This window comes from Apis laboriosa, unplaced genomic scaffold, assembly GCF_014066325.1.
Source record: "Apis laboriosa isolate Shangri-la unplaced genomic scaffold, ASM1406632v1 scaffold29_cov151, whole genome shotgun sequence".
Taxonomy (NCBI): domain Eukaryota; kingdom Metazoa; phylum Arthropoda; class Insecta; order Hymenoptera; family Apidae; genus Apis; species Apis laboriosa.
The window spans coordinates 896288-914095 of record NW_025222728.1 but is presented as its reverse complement, the minus strand read 5'-3'; the positions used below and the strand labels follow the sequence as shown (position 1 = coordinate 914095).

General features: G+C 46.2%; 2 protein-coding genes across 2 annotated transcripts; one reads left to right on the top strand and one right to left on the bottom strand.

The window, feature by feature from the left end:
* The first annotated feature begins 521 nt into the window (after positions 1–521).
* Positions 522–2478, top strand: LOC122714355. The gene has a single exon (XM_043935623.1). It carries the CDS (start codon positions 1191–1193, stop codon positions 2280–2282), a length of 1092 nt encoding a protein of 363 aa, XP_043791558.1. The 5' UTR covers positions 522–1190; the 3' UTR covers positions 2283–2478.
* Positions 2479–3579: 1101 nt separating this feature from the next.
* LOC122714336 lies at positions 3580–16315 on the bottom strand. The gene is made up of 10 exons (XM_043935594.1): positions 16187–16315; positions 12437–14076; positions 11934–12120; positions 8029–8201; positions 7861–7923; positions 7658–7785; positions 7217–7582; positions 6085–6428; positions 5694–5960; positions 3580–5620 (listed from the first exon to the last, which is right to left on the bottom strand). The coding sequence occupies exons 2-10, from the start codon at positions 14063–14065 to the stop codon at positions 5172–5174; spliced, it is 3606 nt and encodes a 1201-aa protein (XP_043791529.1). The 5' UTR covers positions 14066–14076; positions 16187–16315; the 3' UTR covers positions 3580–5171.
* Positions 16316–17808: the final 1493 nt, after the last annotated feature.

Sequence of the window (17808 nt, the reverse complement as noted above, 5' to 3'; positions counted from 1 at the left end):
TGTCTTTCGCGGCAAACCTTCTGTTTCTCGTCAAATTAGTCGCCAAGTGATCGATCGGAAATCGATTCTTCTTAGATTCCTTTCTCGATCTATCGAGAAATCGAGGATTAGGATTCGAAAAAACGCGCGTTGTCGTGTCATCGAGAGGATAATCAACCGTTAATTATACCGTTCGTTCGATGAATATTCTCGATCGAGAAATTCGATTGTGTTCGATATTGTCGATTAACTTCGAAAGAAGCGAATTCGTCGCCGTAGCCAAGTTCGCTTAACACGAAATAATAAAATAAAGGGAAAATATTTGCTCGGCAAATAACAGATGACAAAACGAACGTGGAAACTGGATCGATGATTTCTCAAGAGATTGAAAATCCAGTGCGGCTCCGTACAAAGAAATCGGTGAAAACACGTCGTATGAGAAAACACGCGTGCAACGAGATAATTGCATCGCCTTCGTAGTCAACTGTTATTGCATAATATTCGCAGTGAAGGAAGGGGAAGGAAAAGAAAAAAAAAAAAAAGGAAAAAAAAGAACGACGAAGCGTCAGGTTCGTTAAACCTTATTTACCGTTCCACGTTTCACGTTTATTGGATACAAGCGCATGCCTCTTCCTTCTCCTCTGAATTTTTGTCCTCCTGTACCATTGTTAGAAAACGAATTGCACAAGCGCAGCCACAAGAGGAGTCACGAAGAAATCCATGGGACGACGGTGGGACGAAGATTTCAATTAAATCCAAGCGGTTAGCATAATTGGTTGCTCGCTGCTTCTGCCGCTACGGAAATCATCGTCCATTTCTGCCTGGATGGAACAATTCACCAATTTGCATTTCAATAATTCCGCGTTGCGGTCGTCGAATAGTCACTCGTCTATCTGAATCTAGTAACGGTGAAATTAGTCTTCGCCACGAATCGTGAAAATCCGTGTCGCCTCTTCCTTTTTCTCGCTTTTTTCGACGCTCGGTATATTATTTCGTTCACGGTCAAGCGGCCTTCATTCAACGGGAAGTGGAAGAAAGCGATCGGTCAATATTTCGTTCTATCCTCTGTTGCTCTGTTGATATCGAATCGATACATCATCGATCATGACACACGATAGGAGCGTCGAAATTTTCGTAAGTGCAATCGAGAATTTCCCTTTGCTGACCTAGACGATTCTACTCGTGAAACTGATAAAGATCGGTGGACAACGATGGAAAACGTGTACGTGATAAAAGTGAAAACGAAACCACCGTTGTCCTCCCTCTACCCATCGGAACGGCGTTATTCGGCATCGACCGTGGGAGGTCTGTCCTTGGTGCACTTCGGTCTGGGCGCTCTTTCCCTTCTTCTGGGCAGCCTGGCCTTATCCCTTCAAGGTCCAATCCTATCGGTCGCCTGTTTAGTCCCGTTCGTGACCGGACTGTTCGCATGGAGGAGATGGTACATAGACAGGAACATCGCCATCTTTTTTTACGGAAGTCTGTTCTCCTTGATGGCGGCCATCCTCTGCTTTGTCGCCACGATATTCGATATCGCCGCTGCCGCGGAGAGCAGAGATCCTTTGTGGTCCCTGGAGAAAATTTTCGACCAACAAGATCATTCTCGCTTCGAGCAACGATTGAGAAACGACGCTCTGTTGAACAACGAGACCGCCTCGTCCGACGGGGACACCGAAACGTTCGATCATCTGACAAAAATTAACTCGCACTCGCCCACGCCTGGAATTATACTCGATAACATGTCCAACATATCCGGATACATCTTGAGAAGTTCGACGATCGATCCTGAAATCAAAGATCCGAGCTCGACAACTCTCGACAACTCTCGAAGAGGGGAGGGGAATTTGAGGAAAAATGTCACCGAGGAATCGTTGGAGATGATGAACGACGGAACGATGTACACGGATTATCGCAAATCCTCGCACACTAAAATTTTATTAACCGTGAACGTGCTCGTCGCCTCCCTCCTCGAGGCATTTTGGTCCGCCCTGAGCGCTAGAATAGCCCTTCGAGGAATGATGAATCGTTTGCCGGAAAGTAGTTACGCGAATGGGAGAAGCGGAAACGGAAAATTGGATGAAACGGCAATAGGGAAACGGAAGGCACCGGCTCCAAGGCCGGATATTCTGGATCACGACCGTAGATTATCCGAAAGCTTGCAAAATTTGACGGCGCGGCACAACCTCAGGAATTCGGGGCCGAGATTGCCGTTGCCGGAATCGAGCAATGAATTCAGAGAAAGGGTGGAAAGATTTCTGGCAAATCAGGCGGCCCATCACGTGCCCGAAGGATCTTGTTCTTGAAAAACGTTAAGTTGGAAAGAGACGTTGAAATTCGATATTATTCTCTTTGTCTAACGTCACAATTCACCAGCGATCGTCGATCTCACATTATATATATATATATATATATATATATGCAAATATATCAATCTTTACGTTTATATGTAATTACATGTTTATATAAGATTAGATAGTAATGTTGATCACGCGATGCATCGTTTAATAGCAATAATAATAAAGTTCCACTCAACGAAATTACTTACTAATTTCCTTCATTGACGGTTTCGTTAATTAGCCCGACTCGATTGTTGAATACCCGTAACGATTGCAGCACAATTGGTGCACGGACGATTGAAAACGGGCGAGCCGAGTTAAAGAACGGGTTTAAAACCGTTTTATAACGAGGCTTCGTTCCGAAAGATCGTATCGTTCCGAAGACTCGGGCCTAGAAAACATTTTAATTGCGATTTATTAACTTCGCTCGCCACGTTCCTTTTACCTCTGTTAATTAAATGATTCAGCAGCAGCATCATACAGTTCTCGACCAACTTCTTCTTCTTCTTCTTAGATGCGATCTCGATGTGTATATAAAAAAAGAAAAACACGTTTCGTCTCGAGAGATTGTATTGTTCTATGTAAATATACACTTACCGTATTATAATCGATCCAGAAACGAATCCTTTCCTTCTTGGATAGATTTTTTGTTTAGATTCGATACGATTTCAAAAATCATGGAATATAATGCCATGTTACACGTCTAATCGTGTAATTCATTCATCGCGAATCGTGAACTTGAAACATAAGCACGTACAAATATACGATCGATTGGCTCGAAGATATTGGCTCATTTTTTATCCTGTCGAGAGCGAGAACAATATGGATACGTACAATGGGTTGGCCTCCCGTGTCCGCACACGTGTGTATTGCAAAAGTTCAACGATCGTTGCGAAATCTTATAATCTGATGTTGGCCAACGAGCGGTAAGGGAGTTCTCTAAGGAAACTGCTGACAATAGAGGCCTGCCATAGATCCGACATTCCTCTTTAAATGGTTACCTGGGTGTGTTTCAACGACATATCGGTCAACGATAAAATCGTTGACCCGGGGGACAATTAGTATATCGCGTTCATATCCGTTTCTTCGATTCAATTGGAGGAACTTTGAGGAACGGTGAAAGGATATTTTTCGACATTGGGCGACACCAATCCTTTCGATTTCATCGCTCTTAGCAAAGGGAACGGTTTATGTACGATACGATACGATACATCGAGGGTGGTACGCGTGGTTTTCTTTACAAAACGAAGCTTTATTTTATTTTTTTTTTTTTCTTTTCCTTTTTTTTTTAATCGTTAGTTAGTTACATCGTTCGACAATGTATCGTTCGACTTGCTACGTATCCGCTCTTAAGGTACACTTTATCGAGTAAACAACGTTAAAACTATTCCTCTAAGCTGGCCTTCTTTTTTTCTACCCCACCTCTCTTTCGTTTTTCAATCTCTCTGATTATAAAATATCTGTGCCATCTTAACGAACGGCAATATTCTCGATCGATATTCCCCCTTTTGTAATATTCGATTCAATAAAAATCAATATCTCTCTTTTTTTTTTTTATATATATATATCGTCGTTCTTGGTCCACCGGGATTTTGTATGATCGAAAATCGAATCTGGCCTTACAACGGAAAAAAAGACTCGACGAAGCTAACACATATCACGAGCACGTGTGTATTTATTATATGTTATACGACATATAATGTGCGATAAATACTTTTCTTAAAAAAAAGAAAAAAAAAAAATCGCAAAATTTCGAATACAGATTCAACAAATCGTGGACGTGCAAACACATTTCTCCCATATTCCGCATATATTTTCCATACCACGGAATTTTGCGAATAGAAAAGAAGGATTGTTCGAATGGCAGTGATCGAGAATGATACGATAAAAAATAACGTGCTCACATTGGAACTCATCGAATGGTAAATATATTCCCGACAATTAACGTCTAAGTGCGAAATCGAGTCGACGTCTAACGAGATATTGGCAAGAATAAAGCACACGTTTGTACATGGACGTTTCTAACGAATTGCCAAAGCAAAGGTCTCTTCTTTTTCAATTGGATGCATCAACTTGGACGTGCAACAACTTTCGAAACTTTTTTTCTTTTTTTTTCTCTTTTTATTTCAGAGACCTTTTCTTCGACACATCGCTTACGAGACTAAATTTAACTCTCTCTCGCTTTTTTCTTTTTTTACCAACACACAATTTTTTAGCGATTACGAACAACACGGGCGACATCGTTTAATTAATAAAAATACATCGTTACGCAGGATCTCTCGCACGATTACTCTTTCGCATATAGTCTACTCTTTTTCTAACCCACTTTCAGACTTGTATTGATAATATTAATATTAATAATAATAATAGCAATAATAATAATAATAATAATACGTAAATCGTGAGAAAAGCACGATCCAACGCGCGTATTCTTCTATCCCATGATTGCGCTCTATAATAATCAAGGTTTACGTTTTAAGCTACACTGTACCACAAATCACATCGCTTACGTTCTATTTTTATCTTTAAATACGATAAATTTTTGCACTCTTCGCCGCACACATCTTCTTCTCTATTCTAACGTGGACAATTTCCCTAGTTCTGTTTAACTGGTTAGATAGATCGTGTTTCGTAAGAACATCTCCATGGCGTATAAATACAAAAAAAGTCTACGTAACGCACAGTTTTCAACGATCCTCTCTCTCTCTCTCTCTCTCTCTCTCTCTCTCTCTCTTACAAATCAAAGTAATAGTAAATTGTACGATGAATCGAGGTCTCTTTTATCCCCTATCTCCTTTCCTCCCTCAACGTTTAATTTAATTAACCACTCCATTTCTCCACCGATCGATAAATAAATCACACGTTGACCGGTCTAACGTTGTCATCGGATTGCTGCTGCTCGCCACTTTGCCAACCCGAGTCCAACGTGGTCGAGTCGCTCAGGCAACACTGGGGCGTCTCCTCTTCCTGCTGGCCCCCTCTGTAATCCCTGTAATCCCTCCCCCTCTCGGCCTCCTCCTCTCCTCCTCTGAAGTATCCCGAAGTGGCTGGCCCTTCCTGAAGTTGTTCGTCGTCCTTCGACGACGCGTAATAAGAGTAACGGCCCTGTTGAATCACCTCGTATTGGGCGTCGGGCGCTAGGTACGGGCCTCTCGCGCTTCTAGGTTCGTCGCTGTTCGCGTAATTGTCGGACGGTATGTCGCCGCCGTCCGAAGGCAACGGGAGAGGCATTCGCGATCTCTTGGACAATTGTCGTTTCCCTAAACGAGCCGCCAAGTAATCAACCCCCTCCGTGTGCTCCGCACCTGCGAAATTATGCATAACCTCCGTGTGATTCTCGTCTCGCTTCCGATCGTTCAACGAGATTACGTTCTTTACCTTCCTTCTCCACGGCCAAGTCGTAGAAGCTGCTTTCGGGTCCGCAACAGGAGGACACGTCGCCGAAATATAACTCGCTCTCCGACTGTTTCGGTCCGGCGTTCGCCTCCTGTTGGAAAGCCCCGTTCTCCACACCCTTCAAAGGCTTCCTCGCTCGTCTACCCTTCATCGTACCCTCGTTCCCCCCCTCCGGATCGGTGCTGTTCGATATCTCTTCGGCATTTTCGTAATTGTCCGAGGGCCGTTTCGCTGCTCTTGATCTGTGATCTAGAAAAGAAAAGAAAAAGAAAAACGCGCGTTATTTCGCGTTTAGTTTGTTCGGCGAGTTGTTTCACCATCTTTTTTTTTTTTTTTTTTCTTTTTCGTTACGCCTCTCTCCATTCCCTCTCACCCTCATTGTTCTCGAAGTTCTCTATTCGTTTCGCGATTCTGGGCCTTTGTTCGGCTACTTGGGGCCGTCTAGCGGGGCTGTTGGGGTCGCTGTAAGGTGGTGGAGGTCCCCATAGCGGAACCGGGGTCTCCAGAACGCTGTAGGATGCCGTGCTCGGGGTGTACGGGCCGTTCTGCGTGTTCAAAACGGAGTAGGGGCCACTCGATTGGGAATTAAGAACGCTGTAAGGGCCATTCGTGCTCTCCACGTTGGCCTCCGTCTGTCTGGCCTGAGTGTGAAAGCCATAATTCGAGTCCGGGCTCGGTGCTGGACCTCTGGACCTGGACCAAGGCAGCCGCCATCTCCTGCAATGAAATAAACGCGTTCGTTTTCTCTTTTCTGGCAATCGATATCATTTATCCCTTCCAACATAAATATGTATCGCGCTCGTATCGTTTACGTTATCGTTAAATGCGAATCCAAACGAAAAATGGCTGTTGTTCCTTGTTTTCGACGAAGCTAAAAATTAAAGGAAAAAAAAAAGAAATTGTATATCGATCTTAATTTGCATATATATATATTTTCCGGTGGAATAGAGTTTTTTTTCTTTCCCATTATATTGGAACAAAAGGCAACGTCCATCCATCATAATTTATTTCCGAGACGAAGAAATCCGTTGTTCAAACGTCAGAAGCTGGATGGAATTCCGGCTTAATTAATGCCATACATTAGCGGATTACCGGAATACAATGTGTCCTGGGAACACAGAAGCGAGGGATCGTTGCCTTGTTTACGAGTTTATCGCACTCCCCCACTCCCTTCTCCTCCGATATTCGTGACATTCGTGAATGAATTCTATTGAATACGTATCGTTACGCTCGGATGCGAATGCACACGATGCATTTCGAATCGCATCGATAATTTCTCAATGAACTCTAATCGGAGGGGCCGCGCGTTCCGTTCTATTGAATTCGTAAACGATCCCATCCAACACGGGATGCGCCGTTATTCTCATCTTTTATCGATTCAACAACTCGCTTGATGCGAACATCTTGATCTCTCCTCTTCGATAACGATAAAGCGAGTTCGTTCTCTCTGTTCAAAGTTGGTTGCTCGCGATCGATTTTTTGGGAAAAGCGTTAGATGAACGAACCTGGACGGTGCCAGGTCGGGATTCGGCGTGTAAAGATTTCCCGGCGTCTGGGCCCACCAAGGGCTCGCGCCGCCGCAATCGTTGCAGCAACCGCACGATCCGCCCGCCGGCCCAACGCCGCCTCCTTGCCCGTACAACGATCTGCATCTCAATTCCAACTGTTCCCAATACATCTTCTTCTTCTCGTGACTCAACAGCTGGTAGACGAGCATGCAGGAAAATATGCAGGCCAAGATACCGGCCACCGAGACGCCGAACAGGGCTCTGAGGCAGGCGTGCAGGGCACCGTGGACCGCCTCGCAGTGGGGCGTACCTTCGAACAGGACTCCTGGATCCCCTTCCGGGGCCCCGTAACACGTGCACGACCTGATTGTGATTATATCGAATGAATCGAACTGGTATTCGATAATGAAAAAAATTGAAGAGTGGATTATTCCTTACCTCGCTTTCACCGTGTAAACGCATTTTCGAAGACCTTGAAGCCGGGACATGTGTATCACTGTCGTCGTAACTGTGACGAGCACGCATACCAACGCGCACACCACCCCTACCGAACCGCACACTTTCATCTGGAATGGGAATAATTTGGTGGATCAGCTTTCAGAAGAAAGAGAAGGGGGGGAGTTGAATAATTATTGACTTACCAAAAGTCCGTATCTGTGTTTCCGTCTTGCGAGTAACATCGTGAACAGACCCATTAGGATTAACTGGAAATTGAACGCGCATGATTATGAATAGTGAATTTGAATTTTCGTCTCGTTTTCGATACGGAAAAAGGGGGAGATATGGAAGCGTTGATGTTTGCCTCTTACCATTATGCCAGGAATGTAGGATGGTACAGTCTCAAAGAGAGCAAGGCTGGCCGTGTGGGCTGAAAGGACCGCGTGCACCGCCAGAAAGAGGCTGCCAACCGCAGCGCTCAGCCCACCACAAAGGCAACAAAGGACAACGTACTTCTTGCAGCAACCACCTTCCCCCGTGTGGCCTGTGGTAAAATTAAAATCGGTCACCGATAGCACGGAAGCGATAGGCTTTATAGGGGGAGGGGGAGGAGAAGGGATTAAAAGAAGAAGAAAAAGAAAGAAGGAGAGGATACGTTCGTTACGCTTCGTGTATCCTGAATGAGAATACGGTTATATTTTCATCTTTGAGAAATGAGGAATGCAGAAGCGTGACGTAATATCTCGGATCTTTTTCCGCGGCGATCGCTGTTTCTCGAAAGGGAGGGGGAGGGGAGAGGTCTTTCAAGAAACACGAAATAGCTGGAAGGATATTTTCACGGTGGCCAAACGGTGCAATCTTTTGTACGACTATCGACCCTTTTCAGAAAAAAGGTCCTGCGGAGACTTATTCCCATCGTGCTCGCCTCCTTCTTTCACGGGATAATGATTGTCCTTGCGTGAGAACCGAACGAACGGGAGCTTTGATCCGACCACAATAGGAAACGTGCCACGAGCGAAATTCTTCGAATCTCGTTAGTCAGTCAGTCGGATTACCTTCGCCTAGGCCGAACCTCTATCTTCCTCGTTTCGTAATTTTCTCAATTAGATTCCTCTAGGAAAGCATCGTTCGATCGAGTCTTTTCGTTTTCTCTTTTAACTTATCGTTAAAAAACGAGCCGTCGAATCGTCAACGTCATTTGACGATAATTCAAAGAACGAATGTGAAAAGTATTGTAGCAAGGTAGGGATGCGTGGAGAATTGCATTCAAAGCGATCGTAACGTCGAGCGTATTTTTTTTTCCATCGCGCGTACCCAACGAACGAGTATTTCATTCTCGATCATTCGGGCACAACTTTTGTTGTCAAAGCTTCCAATTGAACCGGGCACGCTGTATTGGAAATTCCTTTAATGAATGTTGAACGATGGAAGCGTCGTTGCTTCAAAGACAATAGCAGATTTTCTCTCTCTGGGAGGAGAGAGAGAGACAGAATCGACAGAGCTGAACTTTTTAATCAGGTTTCCTATTAATAAAGAATGCCACTGTGTCTTTCTATAGGGTTAGAATACGAATGGGGAGAGATCATCTTTCGTAATGAAAAATTCTAATTATTTTTCTGCCTACGAGCAAAATCTATGAAAAATTATGTAACCGAGTTCGAATTGAAAAATCCTCGAATTGAAAAGAGGAACGATTGTTATTCCCAAGAATGAGAACGAACTTTTCGTGAGAGAGAGAGAGAGAGAAAAAGAGAAAATGGTTAACGGAAATGTTTTGACAAATCCGATGTATTGTCAAATTTTCAAGAAACAGAATTCTTCGAAAGAGGGATTTCCTTTTTCAGAGAACTCCTCGTTCTTTGAAGAATTTCCTCCTCGTATACTTTGAAAAGGCAAATTCTGACCTGTCCAGATTCCCACCCATTTGTAAAGATAGTTTTCCTCGACCTCGTCGTGACGCGATCTTGCCTCGAAACCATTTTACCAAATTTCTTAGAGTACCTGCCACTTTTTGTGAACGAGAAGAACCTAAAGTGCACCTTCCTCTATCTGTATAGAGAATCTTGGTATAGTTACGATTTGGTAAAGCGTTGCTTTCGAGGCGAGCGAAGCGAAACTGGAATTTAAATGCTAACACAATGGATTCCAAGGGTAAAAGGAAACGACAGGTTTTTCGATTTGATCCTTGAAAAGGCAAACTTCCCTTCGAGCAATGGTAGATGAAATGCCTATAATTTCTTATTCTCCGTTTCATTCGCGCGAATTCGAATTTATTTTAACCGAATCTTCGGTAAAAATAATTAAATTGCACGATGTTTAAAATTTTATTCGCGTTTCATTAATAGAAATCTGTCGATATCTATTTATACGATAACCTTTTGTTATCCATGCGACCTTCTACAGCTAACTGCAACAAAAATCTTTAAGAGGTAAAAATAGAACATGGATATACTGGAAACTGCATTTTCCTAACTCGAAATTTATTCTCGCAAACTATTTCTTTTTTTTTTAATCATTCCAATGCACGTATTCGTAAAATTAAAAGAGAGAAAGAAAAGAAGAAAACTAACAGCAATATTTTTGCAAAATTAATTAATAAGAACGATCTCGATATAAAAAATATTCTCCTTCCTCGTGTGTAGAAAAGGGAGCGAGTGTACGCGTATATTCGAATGGATTAATTACATCGATAATTGTCTCGTATCGAAAATCGACTTAATGGAATAACTAATAAGAGATTATGCGGGTATGCAGAATCAGCGGTAGAGACAGATCGGGGGGTCGATTGATAAATTAACAAGAAGGGTTAATCGGCATACCGCAGGGGTGAGGGTAATGCGATCTCGGTAAGTGCGCGTGGTTCGCCGGATGTGGTAAGTGGGAATGCGAGTGTGCCGCCATTGTGAACGGATAACCCTGGTTATCCATCTCCATTTCCATTCCAAGTCGACAACGGACTATCTGTAGCACTGGATATCCATCCATCTTTCTCCGCTTGGAAGACTTCAAACTTCGAACACCAACGTTTCGTCTCGATCACTCTTTCTTTCGTATCAATCGACACGTGTCAGCCACCACCGCGATGATACTTTTCCTCTCCAGGAGAGGAGAGAATTCAAAGAACTTTGGACGAAGTTTGCACGATCGATTTTCTTCGACTTTTAAACGATATGTAATCGGGAAATTATCGAGATTAAGATTAACGCGCACTATTCTTTCCCCCTTACGGTCGATTTCATCAACTTATATTGGCGCGCGTCACGTGTCACATGTCACACTCGCAAGGGATTGTCCTCCCAAGGTCGATTGTTCGTCGCGCATTTTCTTGGTTAATCGGATAATGTTGGATCGATCACCAATGCCGATTATTTTTATATCCCCAACGGAATGATCCCTCGGTCGCAAATTTTTACAAACACCCCGTGAACGGATCGATCGCGTTGCAACGACGATCCATCTCTGTACATCTCTTCCTTCACGACGTTCGACGAATGGGGCGATATTTTTTGAAACGAATGCGAGAGGAGAATGCACAAGAACCGGAGAGCCACTCCACGAGATCTCTGTTGGCCCGCACACGCCGAGGTGTCCCACAGGTGGTGGTGGTGGTGGTGATGGTGTCGAGGGCGAAGGTGAGGCTTGGGACTCGTTTGGAAGGCAACATCCAAAATGGCATTCCTCTCACGGCCATTCGCTCGAGCCAACTCGGATCAATGGGAGCGAGGGTAAAAGTATCGTATCCTCTCGTTCGATTCGCAGCATTCTTCGACACGATGCTTCTGCCCTCGGTTGCTGCGGGCATCGACTGGTCGATATACCGTCACGATTCCAGCGACTCGACGCGGTCGAGGGTTGAAATTCCACGGGGGCTGTTTCCCCTTACCGAGCCAGAATCGGTCGAGGATGCGTTCACTCGGTGTGGCACGTCGATAACGCGTGTCCACACATTGATAAAAGGGGCAACAACACGGCTGGATGTCATCGCCGGTGATGATACTGCAGGCATTCCGGCTGATCCTCGGCTCGAACCAAGGGTGGAGCCAGCCTCCACCTTCCACCACCGTTCGCGTCCAATTTCATCCGAGTTTCGGGAAACGAAACTTTTCCCTTCGAGAGGAAATCAAACGGACACCGAAGCGGATGGTTCGAATACCAGCTACGCTATTGATTCGATATCGCGACGGATATAACGGATGCTCGAGAATCGATTATTCGAGAATTATTTTAAGAACGAGTACTTTTTGAGAGAGAGATCGATCGTAGAAAATCAACTCACATTGATCGACGGACGTCGTTTCGTATCGTCTGGTTGGCCTAGGGGGTGGCCGGGGAGGTAGCGCGGGGGGTTGATGCGTTCTTGACGTTACCTCGACACCTCCGTCGCTTTCGCCCTCCTGCCCTCTCTTGTTTCCTCCAGCTTGCACCACGTGACATTGGCACTTGCTTTTCGAAGGGGCCGACACCTGGACGAAATCAAAATCGTCACTTTGTAAAAGAAAAAAGAAGAAGAACGATTCTCTCTAGGAGAGAGAGAAAGATACGCGTGGACGAAATTTGTCTCGTCTGTCTCTGAATAATTAACGTTGCGATTAAATTGTGAACGGCGTTATTACATAGAAGTCATCGTATGCGAATAATTAGTTGTGCGTCAGCGGGCAAACTCGCGAGTGATTAATGGATGGTTGTCGCGCGCAGGCACGATTAGAATCTCTACGACGAGATTGTTTCGCGACCGACCGAGCGAATTGGAGGAATGGAAAAATTTCTATAAAAAAATACCTGTATCGAGTCGACCCCGATGATGGACGTATTTTTGGTATCGTTGTTCTGTGGATGCTGATGGCCGTGGGTGTGCACGTGGCCGTGATGATGGGCGTGATGCTCGAGGCTCGACGGAGCTCTGTCCCTTTGGCGGGCATCCGGGTGGCTAGGGTGCAACGAATGCACTTGTTGTAAATGATGATGATGATCGTGGACGTGATCTAAACGACTATGCGTTCTCGTATTGGCGTTTGACGAGGAAGACTCACAGGATATCCCAGAACTAACGTGATGATGATTCACGCTGGAATGCCCGGTCAAGCTTCCCGACGAGCTGCCATGATGATGGCTAGCGAGCGGCGTGGTCGACAGGCTGCTGTTCGCGTTCACCACGTGCCTGTGAACCGCCGGTGACCCGCCGTGATTCAACATGCTCGAGTTGGACGAAGCCCCGCTCATCGCGCTCGAGGTGCCGTGGTGGTCGCTGGAGAAACCCGAGTTGGACGGATAATGAGCGGCGAGCCCGGTCCCACCACCCGCGAGACGATGATGATTGGTCGGCGAATTTCTGTGGACCATGGTGGTCGAGGTCGGCAAAGGGTTCGGATGGTGATGGCCGCTCGGATTTCCCGTCGGATTTTGACCCGCGTGACTCGCCCCGGACCCGGCCATGGGAGGGCCGGGCGCGTTTCCGTGCACGTGGCTGGTAAGGGGGGGCGCGAGATTTCCGTGATGATGGCCTGGCATCCCTTGGGGCCCGTGGGAATGGTGCACGGCCCCCGTTGGCCCGTGGTGATGGGCCACGTTCGCGGTTTTCGCGTTCCCGTGATGGTGGTGGGTGTGCTGTCGCTGGTGTTGCTGAAATCCTCCCATCAACCCGTCCCCAATTCCGTCCAGATTCGCGGCCCCTCGAAAGTTGTCGGCGTGCTTGTGGACGTGCGCGTGCGCGTCGCCGTGGAAATGTCCGCCGTGGACGTTGCGCTCGGCCGTGGCCGGCTCGTGATGATGTTGATAAGGATTCAGAACCTGCTGAATATTCTTCAGCTTGTCTTTGCAGGCCGTGGCGGCAGGTTTCTGCGATAACCCACCGTGCTCCTCGAGCTGCTTGTCCAGTTCTTTGGCGGACGTATCGAGCAGAGCCGTGGCAGACTCCAGCAAAGGGCTGGGGCTGGAAGTTAGGCTGTGCTGGTTATCCTGCAAGTTGCCGGATTCCTGAACTCTTCGCGCCGCCTCGAACGCCAAGTTTCGGGAAAGATCCAAGTTCCTCGGGCTGCACGAAATATTGTGACCGTGTCTCGACAGAATCGCGCCCTGACCTTCCATCGTTCTCGCGTTCGGCGACAACCCCGCCTGGTGCTCCAACATGTCCACCCCCCTGCTATTCTCCAAATTCATCTGTTGGCTCTCCTGATGGTGATGAGACGACAACGGGCTCTCCAGTCTTCTTATCGGCTCGAACGCACTCTGAAGCGCCTCCAAACCCCTGGGCAGTTCTTGGTTGTTGGAAATTCTTGTACTTCCCACGCTCCGCTCCGCTCTGTCCCTCTGCGCTCTCATGGAATCCATGCTGCTCATCGCCGAGCATTGGCAAGAGTGTTGCGGATTTTCCGGAACGTCCAGATCCGTGGTTAATTGCGGTTGGGACATCGTAATGGGACCTGAAAATATCGACCAGCAATCGTGTTAATCGTCGTCACGATATAATTACTCTCGTTGGAAAAGGATACGACGCGTTTCCATCTCGATCGATAATCGAAACCTCCTTTGGATAAACGAATTCGCGATTTCGGGCCGCGATACGACTCATCTCACGTCTCGAGAGAGACTCGACTTTCCATGCTCGCCGCCTCGTTGAACTTGACAAATCGTTTCGGAAACGGTGGTCGAACACAGCCGTATTTCCCCTATGAAAAGAACGAAACGAAATATCTTCCCCTCCCAATATATCCCCCGAATCAATCGGCTAAAAGAGAGGGGGGGGCGACAGAGAAAAGGTAAATTCCTCGATGATCGGTAGAAGAAAAAATACGAGGCAGCCGATCGGTTAACGAATCTCCTCCCAATTACGACGGGGTTGGAGTAATAGGATGATGCTGATAACTGCGGATATCGCATCCGTTCCGGACGCGGAAATGCGGAAAACTTTCCCAGCCTATTAGCGCCTTCCGTCGTTAAAACTTCTCGAATAGCTTTCAACGAACTTATATAAATATCTCGGCGAATATTAGAGACGATTCTTCCCGAGTTGCGAGGAGTGGCTTTCATAGGCCGGCATTGTACCTGTATTTGGAAGAATCCCACCCTATAATTCCTTATCCTATATATTAGCTTGTTAAGAAATTGTTGTTAAGAAATTCTGACTAACGATCATCATCTTTCAGAAAAATCGAAAATCGTTGGGTTAAGATCCATTTAACAATCGCGTGATCCACGGTGTTGTCTATTCGTTGGAGATCGATTGGGGAGGATTCGGGGGAAAGTTATTGTTTCGTTACGTTACGAAAAAGAAAGGAAGAAAGAAAGAAAGAAAGAAAGAAAGAAAGAAAAAAAAAGAAAAAATTCGACGCGAAACATCGCATTATCGATCCTCTTATTATCCTCTTATTAACGGTGAACGGTGGCGCGAGCGGGCCCTCATCTATTCGATCTATCGACTTCTAAAAGGGAAATCTGCTTAGCCTAATGGCCCCCGTTGCGTTTCATCCGCAAAATCGATCGCATCGGTCGCTACCTTCGCGAGGTACACATTTGGTATCGGGCATCTAGTTACAGGCAACCAGGCCGAGGTGGTTCTCGAGTAAGTACGAGCGGTGGTCTCCCGGCAACTTACATTCCTCGTATCTCGTTATACGAGCGCAAAGGCTTCGAAGGCCATGGTCAAGTTCGATGCCGATGGCGTTGCTCGGACGCGGTTAAGTTTTTCTGCCGTTCGGCGATCTCTCGATCGAAGGAAGAATGGGGAATGCTCGGTGGCACGTGGATTTAATTTCGTTCGAGCAGAAAACCCGACGAATCCCTCTCTCCCCTCTCTCCCCTCCCCCCTCCCCCCTCCCCCTCCCCCTTCCCTATATCCTCTCCTTCACAGAGTTGCCCTCTGTTCCAGACGATTCTCACCGAACTGCTTGACTCGTAAAAAGAATTTTTCACGGTGTTTATACGTGATCGTAAATCTGATGTAACTAACGAGGCAACGGTCCACAATTGATAGGCATCCACAATCGAAATGGCAGAAAATTACCCTTCCGTTTATGCACATTCGAGCAGGTATAATCTTAATTTGAAGGGATCCGTTCCGAACCGAATCTGCAACCGTCTCTTTATCCTCAAAGTCAGTCTTTTTGAACTGTTCCTATTCCTAGCATTTAGGTACACCTAAACCTATCTACTCCTTGCTCCTTTTGCCACGGATACCGGTTTCACCGTCACGAATAAATAAATGGGGAACGGTTGTGTCAACAGCTTCGACTTCGTCACGAAATTCTGCGATACAAACATTCGAAACGTCGTGGCACGGTTTAAATTTACTCGCCGTAGTTATTAGAGATTTCTCAACGTAGAGAAGAGTCGAAAAACCCTGTTGGGATACAATCCTCTCTCTCTCTCTCTCTCTCTCTCTCGAAATGTATCCGTATATTATTACGTGCAAAAAAGAAAAAAAAAAAGAGAAGAAAAGAGAAGAAAGAAAAGAAGTCGAGTACCTTGAAAATACCCATCCCCTCATCGTATCCATCGCGTATTAAGAGAAAAAGATAGTTTTGTGCGGTTCACCTGCGCGATCGAATATTCAAGTGCTCCCCGTCTGCCGGATCCTCTCAATCACTGTCTCCCGGTGACGCTCCTTCCGCATGCCCGACGATCGGGCCACGGATCTGAACACGAGGCAAAAGTCTATTTTCGACACGAACTCTCTGCTCCTTGCTCTTCCCACTGGAATACCGTGGTGCGTAAGTAGGCGTGAGCATTTTCGAAACGTTGAACGACACGCGTGGCGCCAAAAAAGACGAGCGTACACGTACGCCCGGTGCGCTTTACCGCGGAACACTCTATCCCATGCATGTTGCCTCTCTCCTCGGCGTCGACCACGAATTCTCGTTAATTCGATTCCGAGAGTCGGCTCGCATCGCGTCGCGTCTCGTACAACATGAAGGAAAGAAGAAAGGAAGGAAGGAAGGAACGGCACTTGCACGGTACGATACAGCACGGCACGGTACGGCACGGCACGGCACGGCACGGCACAGCACGACACGGCACGGCACACACTACACGGTCCCACGGGGACGGGTGAAAACGAGCGACGACGAGCACTCTGGAAGAAAGGAAGCAACCGGGGATAGGAACGGAGCGCAATATCGTGAGAGACTGTTCGTGTCTTCCACCTTCACTGGCAGCCGTTCTGCCTTGGAATGTGCCTTTGCCCCCTCGAGCCCCTCTCCGCTCCCATACCGGGCCCGAACACCGGAGCGAGGGGCCCTCAGGGCCCCGACTCTTACGCCGCAACCCCCGCTCTGTCCCATACGCCATACGAAGCTCGACGGTCGATTTGGTTCTGGGACCGCAAGTGTCGGGCCCACCCACTCTCGTCGGGCCCCGATCGACCAACGACTCGCTGGATAGGGTAGATCTTTTCGCGTCGTTAAACGTTTTTAAACATATTGAATTCCTCGAGATTTCTAAAGTTCCTCGTCTCCGTCTATCTAAGAAATTTGGCCCGTCATTTCGTGTTCGCGTCGTGGCATCGTATCGATCTTTGTATATCGATGGAATATATCGTGGATCGGAGAGAAAATAAGGAAAAATTAATATTTTTGAATCGGGTATATTCTTCGATGTACGAATAATGAACGAAGGATAGCATAGTTTTTTTTTAAATCGTAGGGAAAATTAGGCAACGTTCGAAGTGGATACGAGCTCACGGTTAGCTTGGGTTGTAAAGCGTTTAAAGCACAAAGGTATAATTTTCAAGGAGGGAATAGCGAAGCGATTTTCGTGGGTTCCGCTTCGAGGACTCGAAGTTCGTTTCTCCCTAGCCTATTAACACAATTACTCGGAGTAATGGGTAATTGGAGATAATGACCGTGATCTTGATTATACTTGAAAATTTAGTTATAAAAATTCTCTGCCCGACCGTGTTCCAAAGAGAGTATAGGATTCTTCTTATCCGGTGAGACTCTTCGTGGAGTCGTTCCAACTGGAACGATCCTTTTTACCGATCGATCGTTGGTTTTTCCACGTTTATTTATATATTTAAAACGTTTAATTATTGTTCAAGAGTGCATCATTTATTACAACAATGAAGGGATATTGATTCGTTTTAATATCTTATTGTCGTCCAACTCTCAGTCGTACGATTCGAGTACGAAACGGAATGGACTTTTGTTCTATCACGGAAG

What these genes read in the sequence shown, in the direction of transcription:
- LOC122714336 (XM_043935594.1), bottom strand. Translation starts at nt 14,065, where the DNA reads ATGTCCCAACCGCAATTAACCACGGATCTGGACGTTCCGGAAAATCCG. An exon ending in CCTACATTCCTGGCATAATG is followed by an intron (nt 7,924 to 8,028) that starts GTAAGAGGCAAA and finishes TTCAATTTCCAG; the next exon opens with TTAATCCTAATGGGTCTGTT. An exon ending in GTTTACACGGTGAAAGCGAG is followed by an intron (nt 7,583 to 7,657) that starts GTAAGGAATAAT and finishes AATCACAATCAG; the next exon opens with GTCGTGCACGTGTTACGGGG.
- LOC122714355 (XM_043935623.1), top strand. Translation starts at nt 1,191, where the DNA reads ATGGAAAACGTGTACGTGATAAAAGTGAAAACGAAACCACCGTTGTCC.